Consider the following 10,565-nt stretch of genomic DNA (forward strand, 5'->3'; position numbering starts at 1 on the left):
AAAAAAAAAAAAAAAATTAAAAACAACAACAAAAAAAACATAAACTTTCACCACCACCCACAAAAATTAAATTGATGGTAATAAAACTAAACAAATTTACACACACAGCAATTCAAACATTAACTGTTTATGCCCATTTAGCACCAAAACTCTTAATTAGTATAGTGCCTATATTTGTAATTTGCAATATGCTACTCAGAGTAAGGGGTAGGACACTGCTTTACTAAATAAAACCATGTCCATAATATTCACAAGCTTCTTTTATGAAGTAAACAATAGACAATTCTTACATTGCTAGTATCAAGTTCACAATTACTTATTTCCTTTCCAATTTCGCTTTTTTGATTACATAAAAAGCACTTAAATTATTTCTCCAGTGGAAAGTAGAGACAGATGAGCGTGAAAAGGGTCTTCTGGCCTGAGGCAAAAAGGTGGACAGAAAGAAGAAAAAAGGGAAGGAAAGAAAAACAGAAGAAATAGAAGGATAGACAGAAGATGGAAAGAAAGGAAAGGAAGGAAAAAGAAGGGAAGAGAGATGAAAGTTGATCACCGTTGCTCCAAACAACAGAATTAGCTTGTAAAATCATGTCGAAATGCATAGTACTCTAAGCAGAGATTTGATTAAGGACAAATATGTAAGACACGTGAGTTTTAAGATTTGAAAGACAAAGCCGGGAGTTATGGCAGGCGTCTGTGGTCCCAGCTACAGGAGGCTGAGGTCAGAGAATCGCCTAAGCCCAAGAGCTGGAGGTTACTGTGAGCTGTGATGCCACAGCACTCTACCAAGGGCAACAAAGTCAGACTCTGTCTCTAAAAAAAAGACAGTTAACAAATGAAGCAACCTTTTGATTATAAAATGGTATTCTAGGCTGCACTTGGTGGCTCATGCCTGTATTCCTTGTACTGTGGGAGACCAAGGCAAACAGACTGCTTCAGATCAGGAGTTCCACACCAGTCCGAGCAAAAGCAAGACCCTGTCTCTACTAAAAATAGAAAAACTAGCCAGGCAGGGCAGCGCCTGTGGGTCTCCGGCCCTGGCAAAACTGCAACAAAAAAATAGCTGGTCATTCTGGTGAGCACCTGTAGTCCCAGATACTTGGGAGGCTGAGGTAAAAGAATAGCCCAAGCCCAGGAGTTGGAAGTTGCTATGAGTTGTGACGCCACGGCAGTCTACTGAGGGGCATAAAGTAAAACTGTGACTCTAAACAAAAAAAAAGAAAAAAAGAAAAGAAAAACTAGCCAAGCATTGTGGCGGATGCCTGTAGTCTTAGCTACTCAGGAGGCTGAGGCAGGAGGATGGCTTGAGCTCACGAGTTTGAGGTTGCTGTGAGCTGTGATACCACATCACTCTACCCAGGGTGACTGAGTGAGACTCTGTCTCCAAAAAACCAAAAAAAAAAAAAAACCAAAAAAAACCCCCAAGTATTCTAAAAATAGTATAAACGTATGTAGTCAACAAACACCTAACACAACTATTTCAAAATGTGTCACAATATATTTAAAATGAAAATACTCAAAATAATTTTGCCATGAGTATGATAGTGAGTACAGATAGGTAATATCAGCTATGACTTTCATTTTACAATAAATACAAACGCAAAATGGAGTGCTGAGTCTGTTAAGAGTTAACTCACTGCTTTAAACCAAGGAACTATTTCAGCAGAGTCATTCTGTCTCTTTAAAATACTAAGAATTAAAAAAAAAAAAAGGCCAAGAACAGCCATGGTGAAACTTTTAAGAGCAAGGATGATGTGCCACTTCAGGAAGACACATGGTCAGCATGATATCAAGATGCAGGGCTGAAACTTAGTAAGAACCGACAGACAGTGGCACTAAAAACAAATTTCCAGACAAACAGCTGGTACCAATGACCAGGTAAGCCATAGATATTTATGAATGACCACACAGGATTTTGAAAGCAGCAGCTGCCTTAGCAAAGATATACCTACAAGGCAAGAATTATGAAATAGCAAGTAAAGGACATACCGAAGAACAAGGAATTATTGAAGAAGTCGCCTTCCTTTCCTCTTTAAGTGCCAGTAACTTTCAGATGAAACCAAAACAAAATTAGCCACAAAAATCTCAGAAAGAAACAGATCTGAACAAAGTTCAGGTCCCTGAAATCTATGAAATCATGATGCCAGTCAGAATTCCCCAAGTTCATATTTGAAGAAGACCCAGTCAATCTAGTAACAAGCCAAGTTCCCAGGAGCAGAAACAACACTCAAAAGGAATCTTTACAACAAGATTCTAAATCTCTCCTAAATTTTGAGATTTCATAACAAAGAACTGTGAAAGCATATTGCACAGTGTACCATTCGGTTTCTGGATAAAATTTGCTATTTTTAAGGCTGAAATGAGTTTCCTTGTTTTAACACATGAAACTTTCAGGAAATAAATGAATTCTGACCATTGTACTCATCCAAAATTGCCTCAAACCAATTAGGACCTAAGTTTAGGATCATTTTTTCACCTTTTCCTTTTAAGTAATTTCACATTTGCTATCTATAGTCATTTTCAAAAAATTGTATGGTGAGGGAAAGACTGCTGACCTAAGAAGTCAGAAAGTTAATCATGGGTTATGAACCGAATTGGGGAGGCTATAAGAAATAATGAAATCAAGAGAGAAACCTCAGAAATGAGACCTTAAAGACTTAATTTATAAAAGAGAACAAGGAAATTAATATAAGTATACAGAATGGTGTTCTTTAGGAAATGAGCACGTAAGTCTATGTCAAATAACTCTAGACAATGAAACAGCTAAATTAAAGAAAAATTTCCTAAAAAATAAACCTCAAACACAAATTTACAAACATTTTTTTAAACCAAACATGATAAAACTGAGAAAATTAGGAGCTAGATCACAACTGGACAGAAATGATATTTGGCAGTCAAGTCTAAAATCACCATTAACCAAAAAAGGCACATGATTCTACTTACTCTGTAAATTCAGAACACAATACACAACAAAGAAAAATTAGAGGTTTCGAAGAGGCAGGATGTATGTACAAGAAGCCAATAATCACCTAATAATCAGTTTAAACATGACCCGGAAATAACATAAACCAACAAGCATGCAGCTGAATAGTCTGTGCTCTCATCACTGAAACTGAGGCTTCTTTAACTGGGATTGTGTGTTCTCTGGAATATAGATATCCTTTGTAAAGCTTCTTTTCTTGAAGCATTCATTTTATTTGAAGAATTAAATATATGGGGTGGGGGAATGAACAGGTGGGGAGAGGGGAAGAGGAAGGGGGATGGGGGTCATGGTATATGGCGTATCTCTTCAGGGCAGGACATGATTATAAGAGGGACTTTATCTGACAAATGCAATTAGTGTAACCTAATTCTTTGTACCCTCAATGAATCCCAAACAACAAAAATAAAAATAAATAAAAATTTTAAAAAAGACCAAAGACCATCAAAAAGAAAATAACTCAAGGCTTACAAGTATCCTATTAAACAAGGTTCTGCTTGGAAAAAAAAAATTAAATACATGTAGATATGCTACAAAGAATATCAAATATGCATGACTTTTAACAAAAATTCAATTTGAAACAAAAAAATCTCTTGCTTTTTTTGGCCAGTATGGTAGAATAATTCAGAAATAATTTAAAGAGGGCAGTGGATTGTTTTAAGAGTCAAGTTTCATAGAAATGAGCACATTAAAATGTATAGTTGTTCATTTATTTCAAACAACCCAATATTTTTCAATCATGATCAAGCCCTTAAAAACTGCCAAGTGCCCCCTAAGAGGTATTTTAAATGGTAACACTTACTTAGGAAACCAATTTAATCCCAGGTGCTCTGTCTTGGAATATAATATTCTTTCCACCATGTCATAAAGTGGTCTCCAGGGTAACTCCAAATCATCTCTTGAAAGAAGTTCCTTTTTCCTAAAAAAAAAAAAAAGAGAAATACGTATGTATGTACAGATGTGTGCACAGATGAGTGTGTATCATACCATAAGTACTACACAGACAAGACAGTTAAATATTGCTGCTCATACTTTTCCTCATCCATAGCCAATCACTGGCAGAACACAATATTAGGAAGACCAATGGCAGCAGATTCTTGCTACGGCTCAAACCTCAAAGAGCACCAGGTAAAAGAGGCATTTACGTTTGTGTCATCTTACAAGGCCAGGCACAGTGGCTCATATCTGTAATCTCAACACTCTGGGAGGGTGAAGTGGATCACTTGAGCTCACAAGAGTTTGAGACCAACCTGAGTGACTGGTCAGGAGTGAGACCCCATCTCTAAAAAAATAGCCAGGTGTTGTGGTGGGTGCCTGTAGTCCCAGCTATTTGGGATGCTGAGGCAAGAGGATAGCTTGAGCCTAGGACTTTGAGGCTGCTGTGAGCTATGACACTATGGTAATCTACCGGGGACAAGAAAGTGAGACTCTGCCTCAAAAAAAAATAAATAAATAAATTTGTGTCATCTTACTAAAGATGAATTTCATATTTTCCCACACTATCTATGGAACACTTAATCCTTCCATAATGTAGCTTCTACTTAAGCAAAAGAATCTATGATCCCCATCTTCTCAAGGGACTTATAATCTATATATAATAAGAAATATGAATAAAACAATCAGACAACATAGTTAACGTGTGTTAGAGGATTCATACAGGAGATGAAATTTTATTTATTCATTGTTTTTTTGAGATAGAGTCTCACTTTGTTGCCCTAGGTAGAGTGATGTGGCATCACAGCTCACAGCAACCTCCAGCTCTTGGGCTAGGGTGATTCTCTTGCTTCAGCCTCGCAAGTTGCTGAGACTACAGGCGCCCGCCACAACACCCGGCTATTTTTGTTGCAGTTTCCACTGCTGTTTAGCTGGCCAGGGCCGGGTTTGAACCCATCACCCTCAGTATATGGGGCTGGTACCCTACCCACTGAGCCACAGGTGCTACCCTATTTTTTTTTTTTAAGATAGTGTCTCAAGCTGTCACCCTGGGTAGAGTGCATGGTGTCATAGCTCACAGCGACCTTCAACTCTTGGGCTCAAACGATCCTCTTGCCTCAGTTTTGCAATTTTTAGTAGAGATGGGGTCTTGTTCTTGCTCAGGCTAGTCTCAAACTCTGTGAGCTCAAGCGATCTACCTCAGCCTCCCAGAGTGCTAGGATTACAGGCATGAGCCACTGCACCCGGCCTGGAGATGAAATTTTAATTAAGAGGTTAATACATATGATTAAGCTTATGATAATGTTTTCTGCACTCTTTTTTCCCAATTGGCAATTTAAGATTTGGACTTCTTACCGAAAGTACTTAGTTCTCATTCCTTAAAACCCTGAAGAAACAAACAAGCTGTAGAAGTCACGGGAAATGGACTTACTTTAACAAGTTGATCAGGAGGCGGGCAAATCCCTGCATCATGCTGATTTCCAATTTTGGAATTGATACCAACTCATATAATAACTTAATAAAAAGAACATGATCTTCTTTGCTAAATTTTCTCCCATAAAGTCTAATATATCTGCAAGAGAAAAATAGAGATAGCCTTTAAAATTAAGTATGGTGTCACATCCATGTTAATATAGCATTATACATACAAGTCAAGGCACAGAAGCAACCTGAATGTCCAAGGAGGGATAAATGGATAAAGAAAATGTATATACAGTATGATGGATTGTTTGACCTTCTTAAAAAAAAGAAGGAAATCCTGTCCTATGATACAACATAGAAAGGTACCTAAAATAATCAAATTCATAGAAACAGAAAGTAGAATAGTGGTTACCAAGAGTTGGGAATACTAATACTCTCTCTTTTTTTTTCTTTTTGCAGTTTTTGGCTGGGGCTGGGTTTGAACCAGCCACCTCCGGCATATGGGGCCAGTTACTCTCTCCCTTGAGCCACAGGCCCTCTCTCTCTTTTTTTTTTTAGACACAGTCACACTTTGTCACCCTGAGTAGAATGCCCTGGCATCAAAGCTCACAGCAATCTTAAACTTTCAGGCTCAGCCTCCTGAGTGTGTACAGGTGCCCACCACAACGCCTGGCTAGTTTTTCTATTTTTTAGTTGAGATGGAATCTCGCTCTTGCTCAGGCTGATGTTGAACTCCTGAGGTCAAGCAATCCACCCACCTGGGCCTCCCAGAATGTTAGGATTACAGGCATGAGCCACCACGCCCAGCTAACGTTCTCTCTTCTGTTATATGATCTTTAGTATTCTTTCAAAAGCTAAAAATTAAATTAAATTTAACTTCTAAAGCAGGGTATCTAATTGTTTTTCTACTTCCCTGAAATTCCTCAAAATTCTTGGTCCATTAAAGAGTATTCCTTTTTTGTTTTCTAAGGTTATTTTATTTTCTGAATTTATTCAGCTCTTTTCTGTCATTTCCAAGTTTAATCCCATCATCCCACTTTGACGGGATAAGAGAAGGAACAATGAGACCTGAGGGCTTGTTTTGGCTTGGCCAGTACAGGTTGAGTATCCCTATTCAGAAAATCCAGTATCTGAAATGCTCCAAAATCTGAACTTTCTGATTACCAACACGACACTCAAATTAGAATTCTGAGATTTGGAATGCTCAACCAGTAAGGACGTAACGCAAATATCCCAAAATCTAAAAAAAATTAAACTACAAAACACTTCCTGTGCAAAGCAGTTCAGATCAGGGAAGCTCAACCAGCAATTAATTACTATAAAAGTTTCTTAACCACCAAAAAACGGTAAAGCACACGGACTAGTGAAGACAGTACATGTGTATGGATACCCCACCCCAAGGCTGCCAAAGATCCTTCAAGCTGCTGAATAAACATGGTACAGTCTCCCAAAGCATCCCTCAATTTCACTCTAAATTTAGAAGTAAACGCTGGAATCATTAAAATGCTATTTTACCTATTTACTTTAAAAAAAAAAAAAAAGACCCACATGAGAAAAATGCTATCTCCCTAAAACTGGTATACATAGCTCAGTGGCTACAGTGCCAGCCACACACACCGAGGCTGGTGGGTTCAAACCCAATTCGGGCCAGCTAAACAACAATGACAACTGCAACTACAACAACAAAAAATAGCCGGAGGTTGTGGCGGGCACCTGTAGTCCTAGCTTCTTGGGAGACTAAGGCAAGAAAATCACTTGAGCCCACGAGTTTGAGGCTGTTGTGAGCTGTGACGCCACAGCACTCTACCGAGAGCAACATAAAGAGACTTGTCTCAAAAAAAAAAAAAAAAGAGTACAAAGAAATATTCATTCCTGGGCAGCACCTATGGCTCTGTGAGTAGGGCACTGGCCCCATATACCGAGGGTGGCAGGTTCAAACCCGGCCTGGGGCCAAACTGCAACAAAAAAATAGCCAGGCGTTGTGACAGGCGCCTGTAGTCCCAGCTACTCAGGAGGCTGAGGCAAGAGAATCATCTAAGCCCAAGAGCTGGAGGTTGCTGTGAGCTGTGATGTCACAGCACTCTACCGAGGGTGATACAATGAAACTCTGTCTCAAAAAAAAAAAAAGAAATATTCATTCCCTCTACCCCATGGCTCCTTGAGGTCCCATTAAGATTCCAGAGAGCCTCAGAGTTACAGACTTGCTCTCCTATGGTTAGGATACTTCCATGGAAAAAATGGAGAATTGCTGCTTCAGGCCACTGAAGTAACTTGGCTACTGATACTGCTTTTACGGCAGCACACAGACAACTGTTTAATACTCACAAAGCCCAAATTTTAATAACTAAAAGGAGACAAAATAGAGAGATTCCGAGAAGGTCTACAACTGCTGAAAAAGCTACAGACTATAAAGGGACTCCTATTTCCCTCTTTGGCAAGTCCCTTGCCAGCCAGCAAGCAGACCAAGCCTCAGCATTTCTCAAAATGTAGTCCAAGGGCACAAAATATACTAACCATAAAAAGAAAATAAATTAACCTTCATTAAAATAGCTTCTATACACAAGATACCATTAAAAATAAAAAGCCCAGTCAGACATGTGAAATACATGTATCTGACAAAATTGGTATCCAATTACATAAAGAATGCCTACAAATCAATAAGAAAAGAACAAAATTCAATAAAAAATGGGCAAGAAGACAGGCACTTTTCAAAAGACTATTTCCAGATGATAAGCAGATACCTGACAGCATTACTAATCTGAAAAGATACTCAAATCATTATTAATCAGTGAAAGCAAAGTAAAACCACAATAAGGCATCACTTGATACCCACCAGACTGGCTAAAATATTAAAGCCTAACAACACTCTAGGTAAGACCTACAGCAACCTAATCTTTTGTAAGACGCTGGTAGGAGTGTACAGTGGGGGAACAGCCATTCTGGAATAACTGCTTGACATTGTCTAGTAAACCTAAACACAGGCCTGTTTTATGACCCAGCAATCCCACCACTAGGTGTACGTATAACACTGCATATGTCAACCAAAGACATATACAAAAATGTGTATGGATCCCACAATCAGCATGTTGAACAAAGAATTCAAACAAAAGAATGCATACCGTATCGTTATGATTCCATTTTAAATGGCAATACTCATCAACAGTGTTGAGTGAGCTGTGGTTATCTCTGGGAAGGGAGTATTGAGTGGGAAAAGGAACCTTACAGGTGTTGAAAATATCTTACATTGTAACCTGGATGGTGGTTCCATGAGTATACACACATGTAAAAATTTATCAAGACAGACATTTCAGACTAGCGTATTCAGCACATTTTACTGAATGAATGTTATACATCAATTTTCAAGCTTTCGGCCAGAGACGTCATCTTCCAGTAATTCACCAAAATGACAAATACAAAGGGAAAAAGGAGAGGCACCTGATACATGTTCTCTAGGCCTTTCAGAAAACATGGAGTTGTTCCTTTGGCCACATACATAAGAATTTACAAGAAAGGTGATATTGTAGACATCAAGGGAATGAATGGGTACTGTTCAAAAAGGCATGCCACACAGATGTTACCATGGCAAAACTGGAAGAGTCTACAGTGTTACCCAGCATGCTGTTGGCATTGTTGTAAACAAACAAGTTAAGGGCAAGATTCTTGCCAAGAGGATTAATGTTGGTATTGAGCATATTAAGCACTCTAAGAGCCGAGACAGCTTCCTGAAACGTGTGAAGGAAAATGATCAGAAAAACAAGGAAGCCAAAGAGAGAGGTACCTGGGTTCAACTGAAGGCCCGCTACTCCACCCAAAGAAGCTCACTTTGTGAGAACCAACGGAAAGGAGCCTGAGCTCCTGGAATCCATTCCCTATGAATTTATGGCATAATAAGTATATACAGGAGTACCAGTGGACCCATGTTTTTAGGTGCAAGAACCTATTTATTCCCCATGAGTTCATGGAATAATAGGTGTAGCATAGCACATAGGATTACCAATAGAACCCATGTAACTCAAAAGTCAATCAACACTGTCACATTCAATGGCAAGGTGCCTCCCTGAGCTACTGAAACCTCTTCCCTATGAATTCATGGCATGGTAGATAAAAATAATTGCCTATTGCTACTGTAAAAATGTCTTTTGTTCATTCACTAAAAGTGTGATTTTTTTTTCCCCAAAGAAGTATTAAAGCAAATTTTAATGTGTCCTAAAAAAAAAAAAATTTTTTTTTTTTTTTTCCAAAAAGACCAGCCTGAGCCAGAGTGAGACCTTGCCTCTAAAAACAGTGGGGTGTTGTGGCAGGCTCCTGTAGTCCCATCTAAGCTACTTGGGAGGCTGAGACGAGAGAATCACTTGAGTCCATGAGTTTGAGGTTGCTGTGAGCTATGATGCCAGAGTACTCTACTGAAGGCAACAAAGTGAAGAGACTGTTTCCAAAAAAAAAAAAAAAAAAAAATTGTTTTTCAAAAAGAGAAATACAGATAAAATGAGACTAGAAACATGGAGTATAGATTTATCTTTACGGAGGAAAATGTGGTCAAAGGATCACTGTATCAGAATGATATACAGTGACTATTTAAAATGTGTATTCTTTGGGCTCGGAGTCTGTAGCTTGAGAGGCTAAGGCACCAGCCACATTATTCCAGAGCTGGTGGGTTTGAATCCAGCCTGGGCCCGTCAAACAACAATGACAACTACAACTAAAAAAACAGCCGGGCATTATGGTGGGCACCTGTAGCCCCAGCTACTTGGAAGGCTGAGGCAAGAGAATTGCTTAAGCCCAAGAGTTGGAGGTTGCTGTGAACTATGATGCCATAGCACTCTACCCAGGGCGACAGCTTGAGGCTCTGTCTCAAAAAATAATAATAAATAAATAAAATAAGCCCATTCCATTACTAAAAAAAAAAAATGCATATTCTTTGGATCCAACTGAGACCTCATTTATTAAAAATATGGACTGTGGGGATGTGGTGGTTCCTATCTGTAATCCTGCACTTTGGAAGCCCAAGGCAAGAAGATTGCTTGAAGCCAGGAGTTCAACACCAACCTGAGAAACAGGTTATGGTAGTTCTATAAAAAGTAGAAAAATCTGCTGAGTGTAGTGGCACACGCCTGTAGTCCCAGCTATCTAGGAGGCTGAGGCAAGAGGATCACCTGCCCACATACAGGAGTTTTGAGGTTGCAGTGAGCTATGATGACACCACTGCACTGCAGCCTGGGTGACAGAGCAAGAC

At 39.0% G+C, this 10,565-nt stretch overlaps 1 protein-coding gene and 1 pseudogene across 1 annotated transcript in view; one reads left to right on the forward strand and one right to left on the reverse strand.

Annotated features, from left to right (window-relative positions):
* PSME4 (proteasome activator subunit 4) overlaps positions 1-10,565 on the reverse strand; it is a 109,035-nt gene that overhangs the window by 80,260 nt on the left and 18,210 nt on the right. The window contains exons 2-3 of the mRNA XM_023512066.1: positions 5,343-5,483; positions 3,780-3,896 (exon numbers count right to left, since the gene is read on the reverse strand). Coding sequence (XP_023367834.1) covers positions 3,780-3,896; positions 5,343-5,483 — 258 coding nt within the window. The remainder of the gene's footprint in view (positions 1-3,779; positions 3,897-5,342; positions 5,484-10,565) is intronic.
* LOC100955851 lies at positions 8,736-9,280 on the forward strand (annotated as a pseudogene).

Source organism: Otolemur garnettii, unplaced genomic scaffold (assembly GCF_000181295.1).
Source record: "Otolemur garnettii isolate 467f Iridium unplaced genomic scaffold, OtoGar3 scaffold00024, whole genome shotgun sequence".
Lineage (NCBI taxonomy): Eukaryota > Metazoa > Chordata > Mammalia > Primates > Galagidae > Otolemur > Otolemur garnettii.